The sequence below is a fragment of the Copadichromis virginalis genome, linkage group LG7, assembly GCF_057382275.1.
Source record: "Copadichromis virginalis isolate Kocher_CV1m ecotype Utaka linkage group LG7, C_Virginalis_male_GT1.1, whole genome shotgun sequence".
NCBI classification, from domain to species: domain Eukaryota; kingdom Metazoa; phylum Chordata; class Actinopteri; order Cichliformes; family Cichlidae; genus Copadichromis; species Copadichromis virginalis.
In genome coordinates, this window is record NC_140624.1 from 62,535,449 (window position 1) to 62,558,863 (window position 23,415).

Sequence of the window (23,415 nt, forward strand, 5' to 3'; positions counted from 1 at the left end):
GGTTTAGGTTGAAATGATGTTCTTTCCACTTTCACATTTTGGCCTTTAGAAATTCTTCTGGCACGATGCTATCATCACGTTTTACAGTAATAAGGTTACAAACATCTTGAGAGAGCTTATTTTTACCCATCAAAAGATGTTTCTTGTGTGACACCTTGTTTTTTGGAGAGACCTTTACATAGGCCATCTGCGGGGACTGAACCAGCTGACATTAATTTGCACTAAGTGGCGGGGTTGCTTTCTAAATCATGCTTATTTGAGCTGGAGTCATGACTTTTATGCCTTAGAAATACATTTACTTAGATTGGTAATGTGTTCAATGTTTATTATACCCACTGATCCCCTTTGAGAGAGGCGCTTTAGTGACAGTGGGAAGGACTCCCAGCAGAACCAGGCTCATGGAGGGGTGGCCATTTGCCCAGCAGGGGTAAGGGGTCAGAAGCCAGTAGTGTCCCGGTATCAATACTGAAGTATTAATAAGCCATAAATGTTAAATTGACTAGTGCACATTTTAACAATGGCCATTTAACTATTAGCACAAACAATTATTGTTCGTGGCCAATAATATAAAATTACTTTCAGATGTCTGGTCTAGAGTGTGGAGAACTAAAGTGTGAAATCTGGATCAGAGGAGCCAATTCAGACAGGTTTCGGGTTTGAAGAGCAAAGCTGAAGATATAAGGAGTTGCAGACTGTAAACGTGCAGCAGTGTGAATGCTGAAAAAGTGAGAAAGAGAGAGGGAGATGTCACGGATGTGGAGAAGAAGACGAGCTTAAAACTTTCTACTCTTACAATAATTTATTCATTTGTATTCCTTTAATTACTGTGTGGTCAGTTTGAAAATGCAGGGACTGGTTCAATCTTTTGCAGTAAGTACTCTGTGTTTTTATACATTCTTTATTTGTGTGTGACTAATACTACACTACTATTCATTTCTCCAAATTCATTTTTAGCTTTTCCATAATACTCTACAATCATTATATAATTTATGTATTATTTAATCTTTGTTCATTAGTATGTTTTAAAATACATTTTACCTTCTGTAAACCATCTGTACAAATGAAATCACTTAACGTAATTGTAAATACTTATTTTGTTAAACCAAAGTTATAATTAAAGTTAACATATTCAAGAAATGAAAACAGGTACCGAGTATTTCCTTGGCTATCAGGATCTGGCTTGAAATTCTAGTATCATGCCAACCCTGGCTCTCATTTTAATGCTAATGTGGATGCAAACAGATTCCACATTTACATAATAATGTAAATAACCTAATAATGATCCTTATTGCTGTTTTAGAGAGGAGCGGTGCTTCAAAGGACAGTTGCAGATTTCTGTCAGAATCTGCAGATTATACAGTATAAATAAAATGTTCATGTTTCTCCAACGCTGTCTTCCAAACAGTTTCACTGGATGGCCAGGAAGCGTTCGCGATGTCTTATCGGGCGCTGATAATTGGCGTCTGTCTTGTGTCAGTGATGTAAAAGACGGATTTAATGCGACTTGACCGTTCAGACAGCAGTCGCTTTCTAAAACATCGGATATGTATCGGATTCAGTACCACAAACGAAAGTGACCCAGATCGGATTTGAAAATATTGGATTTGTGACGTTCACACTGTCACACCATGATCGGATATGGGTCGCATAGGGTGTAAAAAAAACAAACAAAAAAAAAAACAAAACGATTTGATGCGCTTTCGCCTGCAGTGTTGTGAACGTAGCCTTATTATAACTGAAAAAGATGTAGTGAAACACTTGCACCTCTGACTAATCTAGAATAAAAATTATGAAAGATTAGATTAGAAAGATTAAATAAAAATAGAATAAGGACTCTTCTACCATCCAACATTTACTTTTGACAGCTGGGGAAAACTGAGCTCAAACCCCTTTTTACTAGAGATGGACCAATCCGATATTACGTATCGGTATCGGTCCGATACTGACCTAAATTACTGGATCGGATATCGGAGAAAAATAAAAAATGTAATCCGATCCATTAAATATCACGAAAGCACCTCACAAAACTTGCAACACGCTGTAACTCACCTCAGAATGTTAGCACGTCTGAGCAGTATGCCTCACGTGATAGAGCGGCTGTGGCATGCGGGACCTGTCGGTGCTCTGGATAGCATTTGGAGCTTCGCTAGCAACCCGGCATTTCATCTCCGACAAAGTTATCCCCGAGAGAAGTAAAGCAAGTGTGTAAGTCCATCTCTGAATGTTTGTAAAGCATTCCTGCGTTAAGCTTAACAAGCGACTGCCTCTTCTTGCTGCTACTTCAATCATGAAACTGCTTAACGATCAGCTGATCGGCTTTTCTGTCTGAGTCCGTGTCTCTAGTTTGCTTTTGGCCCACTTTGCACCAGAAAGAGGAAACCAGCGGCTGAACAACAGCAGCACGTTTAAGCTTGATCAGCTATTGTTAGAATGTATTTAATATTACTTTCTACTCGAGGATCTTTTTCTACGTAGCTGACGCTGGTAACTGTGCAGGGGCGGATCTAGCAAAGTTTAGCCAGGGGGGCCGATAGGGCATTAACAGGGAAAAGGGGGCACAAAGACATACTTTTCTTTCTTATTCTCATTTAAAATGTCAAGCTTTTAATAAATAATTATCTGACACCCAAAGTTTTAATTTGATGCAAAATGAATAGAAGTCCATTACTGTATATAGTAACTATTAAGTCTAATATATATACCCTAGTAAGCTATACTACTTTTTCCTTTGGGAAGGTACCATCTGTGCAGTCTGCAATTTTGTTGAAGAAAGATGTTGAATCTATTTAATATTTCTTGAAAAATAATTGATTTCTGTGCATTTTTTTCACACTGCATCAAATTAAGGTTGATTACGTCGATTAAGCATCATGAGGTGGAGCGTGAGGGGTGGTTCCCTATTTTTTATTTATTTATTTTTGTTGTTGCTGGGAGTTGGAACCCTATTAGTTAGGTTGCTTAATATTTATGCTAAGTACTCTTTAAAATACCAGAATAGGGAGGATGGTGTAGGTTTAAGTTTATTAGATTGATCAGTATTGCTGAACTATGAAACATTTTTTTTGCATACAGGTATAACAGAATAGCTTTAGTGTAGTTGTTGTTTTAAACTTGAGTATGAACTTATACAAAATGCAGCAAGATATTTAAAAAACAGTTTTGTTGATTAAAAAACACTATATCGGATTCATATCGGTATCGGCAGATATCCAAATTTATGATATCGGTATCGGTATCGGACATAAAAAAGTGGTATCGTGCCATCTCTACTTTTTACAGGTGACCCCCTTTAAGTTGGACAGCTTTCTACTTACCAATTCCAGACTGGCCCACAATCCAGGACATGCGAATGAAGAGCATTACACCCCAAATGTTCAACATGCAGCGTACCTACAGAGATGAAGAAGTGTTACTGTTGACGCCATTTAAAAAAAACAAAAACAAAACACATTTGTCAGTCTATATTAAAGTACAGAAAGTTAAATACTAAACTTTTTTTTTTTAACTTAAAATAATAAATCTCCAAACCTGCACTACGTCACAGACAGTCAATCGCTGTCAATAAAACAAATCTAGTTTTCAATGTTTTTTTTGTTTTTTCCTTTTATACAAATAAAACCAAGTAAAAAACAGTCTCTCTCACTCGGGGGAGGGGGGTCGACTACAAACAACTGGATCTAAAACTGATCATATCATGTTCAAGCTGGTACTAATTCATTACTAATGCCATTACATAAGCACTTGTTCACCATTAGTTATTACAGTAACATATAATGTCAAAGAAAAAGATTTTTAAAAATTTGCTTGTTTGTATGCTTGTTGAAATTTGTACTGCAAAGTTCAACAAGCTTGTTCTTATTTACACACAGCAATGAATAAGAGCCCTTTTATTTTCATTAAATATAAATAAACTAAGCTACAAAAAAAATATTCTCTGAGTTCAAAAACTGAGCAGATAACATTAAACGTTGAAGTGAAAACAGATTTCTGTTAACCAAGTCTGTGGAAGTTCTTATTCTGACAATGTGATAAACCAAAGATTTTATCGAACACCAGATCTCTTTTCAGTGCTTGTTGCCTGTGACTGCAAAAAACTTCACATTTTGTATACAGAGCTCGCACTGTAAGCAGGTTTTACCCCTCTGGCAGAATGTCATTTAAAAACACTTAAAATTCCTCACATAGACTCCATAAGCAACACCCCTCCCCAGTAGGGATCAGCAAGGATCACATTTTACAAAGTAAACGTGAAGACAGTACTTGAAAAAAAGTTATTAGAAGCCAAGGTTTATATTACAGAGGAAGTAACACTTTCTCATATTAAAACAGAAGTAAGATGACAATATCCAGACACATGAACATGAATAATCCTTTAACCGCTTACTAGATTCAAACATGTCCGTTTTTACCCTCAATGGCTAAAATAACTAGCATAATAATAATAATAATAATAATAATAATAATAATAATAATAATAATAATAATAATAATAATAAATTGCATTTATATAGCACTTTTCTAGGCACCCAAAGCGCTTTGCAATTTCACTAATCATTCACTTTCACATTCACTCACTAGTGCAGGCAAACCACAGCTGTAGCCACAGCTGCATCGAACCTTCCGGTTACAGATGAGCTTCCCAACCCCCTGAACCACGGTTATGCCACAATTATGCCCAGACAATTATGAATTGGCTGGGCTGGTGAAAGACAATAATAGTAAGTGGACTGCAGATAAAGTACAGAACAGAATGGAAAACGCAGTACAGCCAACTGATGCCCATATTGGACTATAGCAGATATATCAATATTAATTTGTGCTATCTGACATAAGAAAACATTTTCTTAAGAACACAATGCAAACTCCAACTATTTTAGAAATATTTTTGGTTTTTACATGGAATTTGTTATTTTTCATCACTGTCTGCAGCACATGCAGACCATTTCCAAACACAAAGCTACATCTCAGACTCTACAGGCTTCAGTTAAAGCCACAATTAAAGACTGAACAAGGCAAGCTTGTTTGGAACAGTTCCTTGGAGAAAGCCTCTTCTGTCTAACACAACTTGGCAGCTTAGGTTTATAAAGTTGAATTTGCACTAACCACAAGACTCCTTTGGACAACTGTCACTAAAGTGGGCTTTGCACCTTTGTAAAAAATAAAAATGGCATATTACCATAAACCTCTCATTTGTACTGCCAGTCAAGGTGTTGAATTGGTCCATTAAAAGTCCAGCTCACTACCTCATTAAATTACTATGGCAGTACCTTAAAAGTAATGTGCACGAACTAAAGCAATATTGTAAAGAAAACTAGGTCCAACTTTCGCCGCAGCTAAAGTCCTGTCCAAACACATGCATCCTTCCTTCTTTATATTTTGATTTAAAAAACTAACAAACTAGGAAATAAGTGAAACATAAGCACTTAAGCCTGTTTACAACTAACAAGACTGAAGGTCAATATTTGGTAGAGAAAAAAAAACAAACAAACAAAAACAAACACCCACACACAGCATGAACTTCGTCATTTAACTAGTCTTCAGGAACAGTTTTGAAGGGCCAGCTGGGTCCTGTGTCAACACTTTGCTGGATTTATTTTCCTATTTCTTAAAGATATGACTTTCAGTTACTTACTGTTCGTCTATTGAAGATAGTTTTGTAGGGCTGGCACATCTTTTTTGTTATGCACTTTTCCAATTTCCTCAAATTTTTAAGGGCACACTGCACACCATCAGTAGATATTCCAGATTCTCAGCTAGGCTCTTTAGGAATCACCTTGTTTTTATACAACTATTATTTGTTTTGGGGATATTAAAGTGCAGGCAAAAAAATTCTGGCACAACTTCACCTGCTTCCAAGGTGCATGGAGAGGATGGGAAGAGGGGGGAAAAAAAAAAAACAAAAAAAACAAGAGGAGGAACAACTTTATTGATTGACCAACGCGTTTCGGCTTGTGGCCTTCATCAGGGTCAGGGTTGACCTTGATGAAGGCCTAAAATTAGAATTTAAAGTTGGTTCTTTGCTTAGTTGTCTGTTATATGTAGACAAAATTCATTCATCCCCTGGATTAGGTGCCTTTTCTGTGCTTGAATGACTTAAAGGTCAGTGTTAACTGGCTTAACAGAATGACATACTTAGTTTTTAAATCGCAAGACAGCATATTCACTCTGCACACAAGTAACAAAGCAAAGTAATAATTAAATTTGACTTACCAGCACCCCCTTAATCCAGCCAAACTTGACCACTCCTTTTGACTCAGCTGCTTCTTTAGCAGCGGCCTCCTCCGCTGGTGTAAGTTCATCACCGTTGGCAAAGCCATCCTCAAAGGGTTCCTTAGAAGCACAAAAAATTGAATCAAAGTCAGCAACAAGTAGAAGTAAACGTAATCTAAAGCGAAATGCTGGTGCCTTATTTAAATCTGATGTTTAAGCACAAAATGCAAACAAAGCACATGAAAAGTTAAAACTGAGAAAGTGTTTAAAGTTAGGAACATTTGGAACACATAAATAAAACTGATGCAAGAGTATGTTTCCCACTGTACAGCATGACATTAAACAACATACTACATGCAATGAGGAACAGAATAGACTAATTGCTATAATTTAGACAGGAATGTTTACCTGTTCATCCTTGAAATAAAATTTTAGCTGCTCAACAGTTTGTGGCTTCCTTTACATTTCACAATCTGCCAAATGTTTTCAATATGTAACAGACTGACTGCAGGTCACTATTTTTCTTCTCTGTCATTCTGGGATGTGTTCTAATAAAGGTTTTTGTTGTTTTTAAGGTTTGGACTTTCTGAGCGTTTCTGTTCATTCTGAGTGTCCCAGTCTAAAATTTGTTGAAACACACTGTTGGGACTAAATTGAAAATAAATACATGAAAATGAAGATTTCTCAGTTTGAACATTTGTTGTAATTGTACTATTCTTAATCAAACTTAATAGATTTTAGATTTAAAAACTGCTGCATTCACACATTTTATACAGCATCAAAAGTGGCTCATTTGCTAATAATAATGCCTCGCAGCAAGACAATCTGAAATTCCAACCCAGACAAGGCCCTTCTTTTGACAGTTTGCAGGCTTCTTTGCAGCACTCTGGTTTCTCCTGCCATCGAAAACATTCTCCAGGTCACCCTTGCAAAAACATTCCGAAATAACAAGAGTTTCATTTCCTGCTTAAATCAAAGGCAATTAAAAAAAAAAGGAACACTGGCTTACAGACACAGGTCACCTTCTTTACTTTGTGTAGCTGTTAAAAATACTAGAAGCTCCCTTCTGTGCACAATAGTGTCCCACTGGCATCCTCCCTGGGTATACAGTGTATTATATTAACTGCATTGATTGCCTTCTTATTAACCTGAAGTAGAACAAAGGACATCTGCAAGCCAGCCCTCTGCACGTATACTAGTATTTGGGGTAAATTTGTTTATGATTAACAGGAACACAGTGGAAAGTAACTATTATTGGGACTGTCTAAATTATTGGTAGAAACTACTACTTCTTCCGCCTGACAGAGTGAGATGCGAAATACGGCTGTATATTGATGATGACCGTCATCACTGATAGATGTCACTTGTGGAGTTCTTTGGTGCTGCAGAACAGGAGCTATTGTTTTTGATTGTTAATTGAATATTTTAAAATGTAGGTAATGACTTCTTAGGTTTTTGATTTCTTATAGGATATTTCTTTATAATTAAACAATAAAAACAACGAGTCTAATGTCTTGTATTCATTATGAAGGTGCAGTTTGACATACACAACTTTTTATTTTGATTTTCCAAACACATCAAGTTTTTGTACAGAGTATCTGGATCTGATCAGTATCACTAATACCAACCTGAATTTTACTTGGTATTGGGGCAAAAATGTTATCTGTGGTAACGCACATTACTAACTTATACTAAAGCTTTTACTGCATGTCCCCATTCAGTGTTACTGTAGGCCAAGGTTATGCCATCCAGAGTAAGAATCTGATTACAATATTAACAGATATCTAAGATTTTCAGGGCCGAATACAATAACCTCAGTTTTATCTCAATTTAGAAGCAGAAAATTAGAGGTCATCCAGGTCTTTGTGTCTTTAAGACATTCCTGCAGTTTAACTAATTGGTGTGTGTTATCTGGCTTCATGGGTAGATAAAGTTGGTACGATCTCATATCCTTGTGTCAGTGTTGTTCCCATATCATCATAATAAATGTTGTTGAACCTGGAACAACGTTTATTATGATGATGTGGGAACAACACCAACACGAGGATTATCAGATCATCCATAAAGGCATGATCTGATCAAGTTGGGTGTCATCTGCATAGCAGTGAACATGTATGCTATGTCTTCTGATGATACTGCCTAAGGGAAGCATGTATAATGTAAACAGAATTGGTCCTAGCACTGAACCCTGTGGAACTCCATAATCAACCTTAGTGTGTGAAGAGGACTCTCCATTTACATGAACAAATTGGAGTCTATTAGATAGATATGATACAAACCACTGCAGTGCAGTACCTGTAATACCTACAGCATGCTCCAATCACTCTAAAAGGATATGGTCAACAGTATCAAACGCTGCACTAAGGTCTAGCAGGACAAGCACAGAGATGAGTCCACTGTCAGAGGCCATAAGAAGATCATTTGTAACCTTCACTAAAGCTGTTTCTGTGCTGTGATGAGCTCTGAAAACTGACTGATACTCTTCAAATAAGCCATTCCTCTGCAGATGATCTTTAAGATGTTTGGAGACTACTCTTTCAAGAATTCTTGAGATGGAGGAAGGTTGGAGATGAAGGCTGGCCTATAATTAGCTAAGACAGCTGGGTCAAGAGATGGCCTTTTAAGAAACCGTTTAACTACTGACAGCTTGAAGGTCTGTGGTGCATAGCTGATTATTAGAGATAGGTTTGATTTAAGACTGAAGCATTAATTAATGGTAGCATTTCTTTGAATAGTCTTGTAGGAATGGGGTCTAAAAGACATGTTGATAGTTTGGAGGAAGTAATAACTGAAGTTAACTCAGAAAGATCAATTGGAGAAAAAGACTAAATAAATATCAATGGTACTGAAAGTAGCTGTAGGTAATGGTCTAATAATGGTGTGTATGTTCCAGGTACATATGTTTTTGGGGGACTAAATCTATTAACTTTGTCCTCCTTAAATTGTGAAATTAGGTAAGGAGGAGCCAGTGGGAGAAGCCAATATGCTCTCTTTCTAGTCCCCGTTAGCACTCTCGCTGCAGTATTTCATTTCAATGGAAGGCTTTTCATGGAGTTTTTAGGACATTCTGATAATAATGAATTACATTGGCCCAGCCTAGAAGTAACAAATGCTTGAACTAGTATTTCAGTGTCACTCTGAGACAGGATAGTTCCACTTTTAGAGATATTGCAAAAAAAGAAAAAAAGGAAAAAAAAAATCAAATCTGAATTTAACAGCAGGTAATTAGAGGCCATCCAGATCTTTATGTCTAGAGCTATGCTCCCTCTTCACAGTCACACAGCTATCATGCTTTCCTGGCTGATGGGACAATCTGCTGGGGTGAGAGCTAATGGTGGCTATGCTAACAACAGTTGCACTGAATACAGGAGCCTGGCTATGAGTTTTTCGCAATAGTGCAGAGCTGGGCCTTCAATTCAGTAATCCTGGTCGCCAGAGCAGTAAACGGACTAGATTATTACAAGAGTAGCTATACACTGAGCAGAAAGGTGCAGGAAGGACAGGTGAAGAAGCCACGCTGGTTGCGAGTTGGCTACAAGCCAAGCGAGAGACTCCCTACAGTCAAAGTGAATAAATACATTTAGTGTCAGTTACAGAGGGTGCACCTTGGATAAAGCACGTGAAGATTACACTTCGTTATCTAGACGTCATCTAAAACGTTTTCATTAAATAGGCTACACAAAAACACCACTGTGCATTGTGACAGGAATATGAAGTGATACTGTACTGCAGAGAACACACGCATGAACAAACGCACACAGAGAGAGACGTGTCAGTGGACCGGGTCTGTTACACTGGCTGTATAAATAGGTGTTATAAATTATTCAAGTGAGCTGGGCCTTTGGCACGTGCAGTGCTGAGCTGTGGGAGGGAGGGCCTCAAGATCACTCCACTTGGACCATCTGTCAACATCCCCTCAATGACTCAGCAAAACTGCTACAATCAAGCCATGGCAGCTGGATGGGCTAAAGGCTTCTGATCTGAATTATCATAATTGTATTATTTTACCAGAATTATAAAAGTATTAAGATGATGGATCAATCCATTTTAAAATCTGTGAAACGTAGACAGAAATTGCTCTATAGACACAATTTCTTGTACAACAAAGTTGAAAAGGGACCCAGGCAAAATGGAACTGTGCTGTGGAGAGACCTATCAGAACTTTGAGATGCATTATGGGAATCATGGATGCTCTGTCTCCAGGCTAAAGAGAAGAGCGAGCATCAGGTTTGTTATCAGCACACAGTTTAAAAGCCAGCATCTGTTAATGGTGAAGGATGTCCATTATGAAATGACACTTCATAGTATTTCCTAGAGCTGGGCGATAGAACGATAACGATATGTATTGCGATAGGCCTCACCGCTCGAAGAAGACGAAGACGAAGAAGAAATCCAAATTAAATAGTGCAGAGCCGAACCAATCAAAGCCGCAGCGTCACGTGACTTGTTATGTACAGCACAAGTGCCAAGCCGCACATGTGTATTTGTTTTGGGAAGCAGGCAGCCGCCGTGCCGCCCGGGTAACGGAGGAAATGAGTGTGCCGATTAGAGAAAAATCAACCGAGCGTGACCGAAGATTACCGAAGAGAAAATAGATGGTGGTTCCAATGCCGGAGAGATTGTCGAACGGAAGAGCCATAGAAGTTCCGTAGTGTGAAGGTATTTCGGCTATTTCAAGTCTGACAAAAAGAGTAGCGTGCACTATAAATTGTGCCGAAAGCAAGTCTGGAAATGCAATAAACCGGTGCATGCTCAATCTCTGACTGGAAGCGCTAATTCGTCATTCGGCTTTTGTCAGACTAAAGTAACTGTTAAAACTGTTTGAAAAGCTCAGCTATACAACAAGGAGAGATTGAGAATTTCCTTTTAGTTCTCAGTTTATTTGATATTGACAAAAGTTAGTCAGTTTTGTCTGTTCTTCTGTAAAACAAACTAAGATTTATTTTTAGAATTAATATTTTGTTTCTAAGTGGAATTGACAGTTTAGTCTGTTTTGTTTGTTCTATTTTGAAACTTAAACGCTTTAGCGGCTGCCTTTTGTGTAGTTTGCAATATTTGCCTTTATTTATCTGAAAAAGTCTCATGTTTCTTTAGTACATCTACCCTGTTGAACTTATTATGGGAAATAAATATTTAAATCAAAACAAGCTGCTGATTATTTCACATTTTACTTGTGAGCAACGGCACATTTAAATCTTACAAATATAGTTATTTGGCTTATATCGTGATAGATATCGTTATTGCCTGAAATGAAAAAAACATATCGTGATATGAAAAAAAATCTCATATCGCCCAGCTCTAGTATTTCCAAGTATCTACCTTGAAATCAGTCCAAACAATTATCACCATATCCAGGGGGGAAAAAGACAAAACAGGCCATGACAAAGCACCAGCTCTACATGATCCTTTCATTTGAAGCATTTCTTTTCTTACCTATTGTTCTTTATAACAAATCCCACAGGAATACAGTAACCTTTTCAAACTGCAGTGACGATACGCAGCATTAGCTACTGACGCAAGTCTGCATTATGTGCCCCAACACATTTGCAATTTAGTAATGCACCCGCGGCTTTTGGACAAGTGGTTGAGGATACCTTTATGTGGCATTAGGACAGCTTAACAGATCCAAAGGTAAAATAAATCTGCTTCGGGCACATTTTTAAACAGCTGGGCAATATGAAATTGAATTCCTAACTATGGGTGATATCAGGTCATGTTGCTTATGTCATTGCGCTATTACGGACACCATAAATCAGGAGAGCATCTCGTTTGTAGAAAGAGGTCAGACTCTTTCCTGGACACTCTTCATGACGAATGGAAACAAACAACGCCCTTTACTGTTCTACTACAGATTGAAGAAATTCATTTATACATTTACACTTGTCAAAGTTCAAGAATGCATAACTAGTTATTCAGCATCATATTCATGAATGGTAGACATTTGATAACTGTTCACACATGCAGCCCCATCCCCCTCATTTTGACTCATTTTCTGTGTTTGTACTGGAAAAACTGAATGATTCTTACTATACTGAGTAAAAAACAAAGGTGGAAAAACTATTTCCAGATCGTACTGCAATGACAAGTTCCAGCTGGTTTCACTTATGTTCCCTGCAGACATTTTCTTCTGTTACTTCTTTGTACAAATGAGAGTTTAGAGTTTGTTTATCTCAAACTCATTCTCAGAGTTCCAATCAAACTTAAGCAAAGACAATACTGCATTGTTCAACTGGTAAAAAAATAATTCCAAGTACACTTACAGTTAAAACTAATTTGTGGAAACCTAGCATTGGTCAGACTATATTTCAGTAAAGATGTTCACCATCTTAGAGATTACTTAAAAACACAAATCTGGTGTTAAATGTCTCTTAACAAGCTCCACTTCAACCAGACACTTTCAGCAGCCACGAACAAGCTTCTGACATAATTGTGGCTGGACCACTCTTCTTGGAAGAATTGGTAGAGTTTTATTTAATTGGCTTTTTTTCATGGCAGAGAACCAGCCTGTAAACAAAGACCACAAATTTCCAACAGAGTTGAAGTCAGAGCTTTGGGAAGCTCTAAAACTCAGCCTACTTTAGCGATTCCAAAACCACATTTGACGTGCGTTTGGGATTGTTGTCCTGCTGGAACACCAAGTTGTGCAATTTTCAACCCCCTTGTTGTTTTGAGGTGAAGTTAAAGAATCTGGACATACTCTTTCTCAGTTATTCTATCCACATAAAAAGACAGAATATAGACTTAAATCAACTTATGTGCTATAATGTCCAGCCTATTTGAAGCCAGAAAGGATGCTAAATGGTAAATGGCCTGTATTTGTGTAGTGCTTTACTTAGTCCCTGTGGACCCCAAAGCGCTGAACACTACATTAGTCATCCACCCATTCACACACTGGTGATTGCAAGCTACATTGTAGCCACAACTGCCCTTGGGGGCACTGACAGAGGTGAGGCTGCTGGACACTGGCGCCACTGGGCCCTCTGATCACCACCAGTAGGCAACGGGTGAAGTGTCTTGCCCAAGGACACAACGACCAAGATTGTCGGAGTCGGGGCTCCAACCGGCAACCTTCCGATTACAAGACGAACTGCCAACTCTTGAGCCACGATCGATCGCCCATGCTAGGAAAAAAGCGAACTGTATAAGTTAACAGCCTTCATCAAATCACCACTCTTAAGACTTATGACGTAAGTCCTAAGATGTAAGATTAAATATATATCAGAATTCAAAAGTAGGCTTAGTCTACATTAAAATGTGACATAGGCACCAATTTATTCTGGCCAGAACATGTTTACCAGAGCCCTGCCCTATAGGCAGGCCTAGGGAGGAAGCTTAAGGCAGAGCCGGACTATAAACTGTGCGGCTCAGTCAGGCAAAGCCTAAAAAGGTGACAAGGGCCCATTCAGAGTTAAGGGAGTTAATATAATTTGATATCTTATTCACACGTGATGGGAAGGTTTACTTGGACAGGTGGATTGGTATGGCGTCATGGGTCATGTAGGTATTGTGCCAGACTGTCGTTGTGAAGAGAGACAAAAGCAAAGCTTTTGATTTTATCAGTCAATCTATGACCATGAACTCTGGGTAATGAGTTTCTCGGCCTTAGAGACAGGGCGGGGAGCTCAGAAATCTAGAGGAATTCTGGCTTAGGAAACTGAAGAGGACCTGGAATGTGGCTGGGAAGATAGACATTTGGAAAACCTTGCTTAGCATAGACCCACCACAACCTGACTTTGGATGAGAGAAAGATAGTTGATAGTGGATAGTGGATGCAAGGCAACAACAATCTTTTTATGTTTGTTTTATGGAATGTTTTCCCTTTCTGAAAAAGTTGCTTTTATTGGATTTTTAAAACTCATTAGATATCCATTAGGGCTCCCACGATTAGTCGACTAGTCACGACTATCAAAATCGTCGACGACTGATTTAATAGTCGACGCATCGTTTGAAGCTTTGTAAGATCACAAAAGACGCAGGAATAAGTAGTAGGATTTAAGAGTGTAATAACGGACTGAAACAGAAGATGGCAGCACTGCATGTACAAGGATGCCAGCTGCCGTTAAACCCCGAAGAAGAAGAAGTAGCTTTGTCCCAGAATTCATAGCACAGCCCAGCTCAGTTTACAACAATGGCGGCAGCTAGTTCGTTTTAATATTACTCTTATTATTCTTTCTGGGTCACAATAAACGTTTAACATATTTTCAGGTGAGAATGTAGCTGTGTAAACCTCAAATATCTGCTCAGTTTATCAAGACACCACATATTTTCAAAAGCGCTCCGACGTTTTTGGAGACGTCTGTTACCCACTAGCTCGATAGCTAGCCGGGGGCAAGGCTCACTAGAGCAGCTGAGAACACCAGACTCACGGCAAATCGTTTTCAAACCCACCGCCGTCTTTCGCTACTCAGGTTAAACATATAGAAGTCACTTAGCTAACTTAAAAATGCTATTGTTTGGCTTTTTTCAGTATTTCATTTGTTCCTGAGTAAATCGGTTTGGCTGAGGTTAAAGTTTTTACACAGCTGAGTAAACGTCAAACAGACGGCTGATTATCAGAAGTGTGAGATGCTCGAGAATATACTCCGGTGTCCCGTTATATTTTAGATAGCAAGGAGTTTATTAAACGTCACCGAAACAATCTGCAAATTTTATTAAAATTTAATAAACTATCATCTTGTCTTTATTTTTAGTTAGCACATACCTTAAACACTTAAAGCTGTAAGCTAATGATAGTTATATAAGAGCAGATGCATGCTGGTGCAATAAGCTGTACGTTTTATGTCCAATGGATGCATGATCTGATTAGTCGATTAATCGCAAAAATAATCGGTGACTAGTCGACTGTCAAAATAATTGTGGCAGCACTAAATCAGTATGAGTCTAATAAATCCTACATCAGCTGGGCTCTAAGAGAATTTATGGTCATTATTTTTATAAGCATGTCTTATCTTATATAAGCAGTAAAAGGAGAAACAGTGTTCATGTGCTCAGTAATGAAAGCTGGAGAAGAAGCTGAAAGCAGTATGACATGCTGGTTGATCTGATATCCTCGTGTTGGTGTTGTTCCCAGATCATCATACTAAATGTTGTTCCAGGATCAACATTGCAAGTGACCAATCAGAATGTTGTGACGTCATACTTTTGCGACTTCGGGAAAAACCGACGTAAAACAAAAAACTGTACTAAAGCTGCGTGAAACTGCCTCTGTCCGCCGATCAACGGACCCTGACCCTAACCGTAACCCTTTAATAAACAGTAAGCAGAATTGATAACATTGGAATTTCATAAATGCACGAATGGCTTGGCGCGCAAAAGAATAACGTCACAACAATGTGATTGGTCACTTGCAATGTTGAACCTGGAACAACATTTTCATGATGGTCTGGGAACAACACCAACACGAGGATATCAGATCATCCATCACATGCTACGTATTAGGATAGTATGTTGTTGAATTTACTTGCTGGCTCTGTGTTAGGAACAAATTTAATAAGTTTAAGTCACTGCCTTTTAAATTCAGCTCCCCATTCTACTTGCACAAAACAACACAGAATGGGTTAGTGAACAGTTTCTACATGACTGAAACAACACAAAGGCCGTCTCTGCACAACAATGACAAAGCATCAAGAGCTTTGGATGTTTTTGAAAACTGTACCATGATGTGCCACAAATGGTAGTTACACAAAATAAAATTAATTAATTTTGCAGTTTAGGTTTTACAAAACCTAACCTTGTGCACAGTAAAGTTAAAAAACAAACAAACAAAAAAACCCTCTTGTGAATCTTGAAGCACACAGGAAAGATCCTTAAGTAGACCTTTGATTGACAATCTGTATCTTAAGGGGGGGGAGGCTACTCTCTCCCACGGAGAGGATTTTACCAAATCATGTAGCAGTGCTGAATTAAGGAGCACATCATAGAATAGGGAACTGCGGTTGGGGTTGTTACTAAAAAAAAAAAAAAGTTATTATTATACATTACTCATTACTTTCCTTTAAAATAATGCATGTTACATTTGTAAATTGACATGTCACATAATTTCCAGTTAACAATGTAGAACTTGTGGTTACTAGCATAACCCAAGTTCTCTGAAAACAATGTGAGGAATCTCGCACCTCTTGTCATGACCAATGATGGAAGGTCCACCACCACCACCTATGTCCAAGACAGACCAATCACTTCAAGGACACAGTGTCCCCCAACCCTTTTAGAATACTTCCTTGTTGTGGGGCTACGGGGTATTTCTTCCACATGTCCATGAAAGTAGGGGATTGTGCTGTGATATTGCCATCACAATAGCCTTTATTACCTGGCTGGTGCGACACAGCTTGCCAGTATTAGAGGAAGCCCACAAAGAGCTAGTTGCTTCTCATAAACCCCTTAGTACCGCCTAGATAAATGCGTAATGCAAATTCCCTAACGTTAGGCATAAAGGCAACATTAGGGGGCAGGGTCTTCTTACTATAGTTGGGGAAAAATTGCAGACAGATAATGTATAACGATAAAGCATGCAACTCACACATCCTTTTCAATGATGACAAACCGAGGAATACGACAGTTTTGAGTGAAAGAGCCTTTAAGACAACTCACTCCAAGGCTTGAGTGAGTTGCTTAATAGTAGGCCTCAGTCTGTGGACATCATTCACAAATCTCCTTATCAGAGAATGCTGGCCAACTGGTGCATTACCAAAGCCAACATGACTTGCTGAAACTGCAGCTAAATACACTTCAATAGTGGAAAATGTTCCCTCCTTATCTAGAAAAGAGAACTGATAAGGAATCATATTGCTAGCTGTGCACTCTTTTTCAAATACACAACATTTGCCATCATAAAGTGAGCATGTGGCAAAAGAGTTCTTGCACTCCAAATGCTCTCAATCACGATCAGAGGGAGCCCAGATACTTTTAAATTCAGCCTGCTCTGAATGTATGGCGTTATTTTTGTGCCACTATTCTGAGCGCACGTAAAAAAAAATAATAATAAGAATTTTGCAGGTGCAAGTGTTGCATTTTGAGAAGAAATTTATTTTGAGCGAATAAAAGCTAAATTTGAGTGATCAAAATTCATTGCTGCATGAATTCTCGCATGAAGCTGTGACTTTCTCGCATGAAAACATTTTTAAAAGTTTATTTTGTGACCCAGAAAGAGTAATATTTCAAACTCCGCCACTCTGTGTTCCTCCGCCACTGCTTTGTTTGAGTTTTGGACCAAATGGATTCTGGGATATTACATTTCGTCATTTCGAGCTGATTGGAGACCAAAACAGCTAATCAGATTTTTTTCATCCAAGTCTGTGATTGGCTGGTTTTGTGGCACAAATATAACTGTGTACAGAAAGAGTTCAGCGCGCACAGGCAGAAATGTTGAGAGTGCAAGCAACACATTACGAGCAAGCGCAAATGCAAAAACTGAGCGAGAAGAGCTGCTATTGTGCGTGTGTGTGGATAATAGCAAACACTGAAATACATTTTTTGCACGCAGCAATGAATTTTGTTCACTCAAATTTAGCTTTTTTTCGCTCAAAATAAATTTCTTCTCAAAATGCAACACTTGCACCTGCAATTTTTTTTTCGTGCGCTCAGAATAGCGGCACAAAAATAACGCAATATGAATGTGGATGAAAAGTCTATCCATGCTACTGAAATACCAGGTCCCTGTGCAAGGGCTCGCAACTGAGCAGATAGGCTAGCCCCGCCATCCATGGCTATGCCAGTAAGGAGCTATTAAAATCATAGACCGTCACTGCTCCGTCACTACTGAAAAGAACAGAGGTCATTGTGATTTTTTTGCATGATGTGAACAGATCTGCGGACGCCTGGCCAAACCTCTCCCACAGGTGGTGGACTATTTCTGGATGGAGTGTCAACACCCTGTAGTTTCCCCTCAGGAGAGCAGAGCCAAATTGATGTTCAAAACACTGGGAATGTGTGTCCCACTTAATGACATGATATGTGCTATCAGGTTGTGACTTTGCAAAGTCACAGAGCGAGTGGCTCCATGACCATTTATATGTGTTGCCATTGTATTGTCTGTCCAAACCAAGACAGGACAAATTTTCAAAAGCAGCAGAAAAAAAACCCAAAAAAAAAAAACAAAACCTCAAAGCCAGAAAAACTGCAGTCAGCTCCAGGTAATTTATATTTACGCACAACGGACCCTAAGGGGCCTGGAGCCTCCCCCATGAAAACAGCCCCCACCCCGTCAACAAACCATCTGTTGTCAGAGTTTTGCCTCGTAATAACTGTACCAAAGGGAACACCAATAATGAACACTGTGGAGTCTCTCCAGTGACTTAGAGCCAGTAAACATTCAGGGAAATTCTCACTATATGGTTCACGTCTCAGGGAGGACACCCAACCCTGAAAATCCCACATCCTCAACAGTCCCTGAGCACCTCACTACAGAAAGGCCTGAAAAGAAAGTTTGAGGCCTAGATATTCTATACTCTGAATGGGAGATGTCACTGGTGCCGAAACCTAGGCCAGATAGGCTGCGTAACAGTACCTGTGTGTTTTTCCTCTGCTTCCTCTTTACTGTAAGTGCATACATAAAATATTCTAAATATGATGAAGAGTCCAAGTCCCGCTCCCAGCTCAATGGCTTTGGAGAGCAGACACTGAAAACACCACACCACTGAAAGTGGGTGGTTTCATTGCAAACTAGTCTGTAACCCCTGCCAACAATGGTCAAGAACCATGAATGGACTGCACCTGCCCACCAATCCTCCATCCGGCCAAGGGGCCCAGGAGGATGGAAGTTCAAAGCCGGGACAGCTGCACTCTCCTTGGGCGACCCAAAAAACCCAAACACGTGTACACGTCTTTCTCTCCTTGAATTGCCCCCACAAAGCATTGAGGAGAGGTGAATAAATTGAAGTGGGGGGCACTGAAGGAACCCGTGCTCCTCCTTGACTGTGTATATGGGTAGAACAAAGATGGCCATTACACAGCTTAGATTAGAACCTGAGAAAGTGTCTGACTCTCTCGATTTATTGAGAGAAGAAGGGAACAGTTAATAAGTACTTGGAGAGGTTAGAGGAGTGATCTCTGTGAGTGCTGCCCACTAAGACCCTGGCAGCCACTACAATTCCTAAGTTGAACATTTTCCTTGTGGATGGTTGGATTGACGGCTTCAAGCAGCAGCAGGTGTGGCAGCAACAGAAGACTTTTTCCCCATTGGTAGGCAATCTACAGACCCTGCTACTCAGGCAGCTGGGAAGTAGGACCGCTGAAGCCTATATTACACTCCCTTACTGGCATATCCACAAAGCCCGGGTAGGCAATGGATAGTGTGGCATGGGTTTATGGGGAAGACAGAGGTCAAAAGTCTTAACCTGCATCTTCCTCCGGTTGTTTTCGCACTGCATAGAAGTTTTTACCTTCTCAAACGATCCCCTAGGCCATTATGGCTGGTACAGAGAATCAATAATAACCTGCTTATCCTGGCAAGGCAGGCTGGAGAGACTGAGTCACAGAGATCGCTCCCCTGCAATGGCCATGCCCATAACGTGGCCACTGTATTGCACCCCTAGAGACCCAGAAAATGAGATCAGCAGCAATACACATCTCCTCCCAAATCGTGGGACTAGCTAGTTTTATAACATGTGGGTATGCAGCAATGCATCAACTTCTCCAAGAAGAATATATTTCCTCAACAAAAATGTATCATTACAGCATAATAGATATTCCTGAAATCAGAAAAACCCACATTTGTGGACTACCTTGATAGCTGTGTCAGTAAATAGTTAAGTAAAATATCCTGGTCTAGAACCACTGAAGAGCTCTTATGATCTTTGCAAGGAAAAATAAGCAAGAAGGGCCCAGGAGCTATTATAAAGGGGTCACTGGATCCCTGTGTCCTTGGCGCGTTTGTCTGTGTTGGATAGACATGGTGGTGGTGGAGCTTCCATGATTAGTCATAATGAGATACAAAGTGAGGTTTGAAAGAAATACTAAAAAAAAAAAAAAAAAAAAAGTTGTATGGAAGCCCCAAACGCAATTTCATTGTTCTTGACAATGACAATAAATAAATAAATACTAAATACTAAAGAGAACTGAGGCTACAGTTCAACAACCCAACACAAATCCCTATTCTAATGAGGACAGACATATGAGCCTTCAGCTTTTACGTATAAATACAAAACCAACAACACAAAACAAAGACGAAAACCAACCTAAAGAGACTTTAAAGTGATAGTTTAGAATTATTGTGGTAATGTGTTAGCATGCTGTCTGTAGAGATGCATGTAGAGACCTGCATTTCTGTTGCAGTATTATGCATCCGTTTCTATTCCGACCACAGTTTGTAATTCATCACCCCAAAACTTGATGCAATTTTTTAAAAACATCGATATCTGTACAAACTGTGTGCTGCAGGAAGAAAAGATCGACGCAATCTACAGTTTGGATATGGACATTATTTTTAGCTTTATTGCAGGATGACAGCGCAATGGCAAACATTGCGCTGTCATCCTGCAATAAAAAGTGGAGACTGCTCCAGGAAGAAGAAAAAAAAGAAAAAAAAGATTACACTGTTAACACAACTTCCGGTGTTCGCAAGCACCTGCATGTACAGTATACTGACACTAAGCTAGCAAAGAACTCTGAGTGATGTTAAAGATGAATGAATGCTGACCCCAGCCAAACACTGTGATAAAGAAAGTCGTCATTTGCGGTGAAGCCAGCTGCTGCTGAACTTCAACAGGTAACAAACTGATGTCAGGTTGCAATTGCCGTTTAAAGTTTCATTGTGCTGGTTTTCATCTTTGATTTGTACTGGTGGCTTTGTGTTCATACCTAAATACTAACCGAAAGACCGCATTGCTTGTTAGTCATTTAAGACTTAAGGATATCTCCATAGCTCTGTTCACAGGTACGCTCTGTTCCACATACTATACATATTATACAGTGGTAAGCATCTTCTGAGTCTGATTGATGCTGATGAATGCTCAGGCTGACAGTCCTCCTTGCACAATGATCATTGGCCGAGAGGGCCGATCATATGTCCACTCCCTCAGACATCTCACCATTGTTTGGAGAAACCTCCCACAACTCAGTTCATTATTCTTTTACGGTCCTGAAACGCTCCCAGTGTTGGATTTTCCGCTGTCTGCTGAGGGCCGCTGACGGAATCAAAATGGCCTGTCCTCACAGTGCAGAGACTTTTGTTTTCCCAATTGTGTCAAATTACTATTTAACTCTGGTGTGAGTGTAAAAGAGGTGACGAGTGAGGTAGAGGTAGAGTCCCACAAACAGAGAAGCTTTTGATAAGAGCTGCTTAGCAGTTTAGAGTGTAAGTATCGGTATGTTATCCACTGGAAGAGTTATCCACTGGTTGATAGTTAGCTAGTGACCTGTGACTTGTGACTTGTCACTAGCTAACTAGTGACTAGCTAACTATCAACGAGGCCACTTGTCAGTGGCCTCGTGAGCGGCCACTGACAAGTCACTTGGTCTGTGCAGGGTTGAGCAATAATAAAGATATGTATTATAAAATAAGATCTCCAGCGTACCCAGAGAGAACCCATGGAAACACAGGGAGAACATGTAAGCTCCACACAGAAAAGCCCCAGCCAGATGATGGAGTTGAACTCAGGACCTTCTTGCTCTTGCAAACTTCCGATTAGTAGAGAACTGCTTGAGCTATAGACACTTGTTCTGTCACTGCTAACCAGCTAGCTGTCCTGGGTAACCAGATCCTTAGTGTTAACATAAAACACTTTTTATATATGCCACATTTTCAAAAAGCTCTTCTTTTTGAAACAAAATTATCATTTCACATCACATTTCTTAAACATTCAGACTTTCATAGACACTCACATTCTGAACAATTTTGCTTATTTTTGCACTACTGATGACTAACTGTGCACCACATGGGCTTTGTGTACATCTGTGCATGGAACTAGGCTACCACGAGTAGTTGAATCTTGCAATAGAATGCTAATTAGTCCAACTGTGGGCACATCCTGCCATACGGCTTGCATGTGCACACACAAGGGACAATTTGTAAACACTTGATATAAAAGGGATGTTTGCCAATTTTCCATGATGCTAACCATGATCAAGGGAATAAGATTTTTCTCCTTGTGAAACAAGCTCTAAGTAAGCAAAGGGAGAGGCTGCAAGCACATGAAGTTGACCTCTAAACATCTTTGACCTTTTCATCAAATTGTTTCCTTCTGAACAACATGCACATGTCCCCTCTCTAGAAATATGACACGTTAACTCACAAAGCTCTTTTTGTCCAACTGTCCCCAATTCAAGGTGAATGAAAAGTTATGACCCTTGCTGTTTTCTGAGCAGATTATTGAAGAAAACAGGAAGCAGCATTAATTTCCTGTCAGACACGAGACTAACTGGAGATGTAATGTGAGACCAAACAGCAGGGTTGTTCTGATGACAATGATGTCAAAGTACACGGCATCAGCTTGTTTGTCAAGGCATTTTTTTTTTTTTTGAAAAATCTCATTTCCCGAATGGATAGATCAGACTAATAATGAATTATTAAGAGACTCATAAAAAATTCAAGTTGCCTTGCTATGGCACATCTCCACATATAACTGATACTTGCAACACAGACGTATCTGGGTGTGCAAATTTGTAATGTGTATGAATTATCAATGAACAGAGAACATCAAAGACACCCTGAAAATTGAAGTGAAAAAAAAATGACGTGGGGGCTAGTCCTTTTTGCTGGAATTTCATTGCAACAACTCAAAAAAAAAAAAAAAAAGGTACTCAATAGTTTCTATGGCGCCCACACACTTGTATGGCATTCCCGACAATGACAGAGCGTTCTAATGAATAATTAAGTGTCTTGAGGTGACTGTTGTTGTGAAATGAATTGAATTAATGAGACGGTGAGTAGTCCAGATCAGCCTAATATTAAAAGTACAGAGGATGTCTGTCTCCCGAATCCAAGCTGGGAGATGGTTCCACAGAAGAGGGGCCTGAAAGCTAAAGTTTCTGCCTCCTATAGTGCTTTTAAATATCCTAGGAACCACAAGAAAGCCATCAGTCTGACAGTGAAGTCCTCTATTGTGGCGATACAGTACTATAAGGTCACAAAGATTAGATGGGGCCTGATTATACAAGACCCTGGTATGCGAGGAGAATTTTATATTCGAGTATGGATTTAACAGGGAGCTATTTTTCCAAACCATTTCCCCTTTTCCCGACATTAAAATTCACCTCTCATGCTGCTAG

General features: G+C 39.3%; 1 protein-coding gene across 2 annotated transcripts in view; it reads right to left on the bottom strand.

Annotated features, from left to right (window-relative positions):
* The window catches only part of slc12a2 (solute carrier family 12 member 2), a 70,963-nt gene that overhangs the window by 41,689 nt on the left and 5,859 nt on the right, over positions 1–23,415 (bottom strand). For both annotated transcript variants that reach the window (XM_085464644.1, XM_085464643.1), the window contains exons 2-3: positions 6,211–6,330; positions 3,315–3,390 (exon numbers count right to left, since the gene is read on the bottom strand). In XM_085464644.1, coding sequence (XP_085320770.1) covers positions 3,315–3,390; positions 6,211–6,330 — 196 coding nt within the window. The remainder of the gene's footprint in view (positions 1–3,314; positions 3,391–6,210; positions 6,331–23,415) is intronic.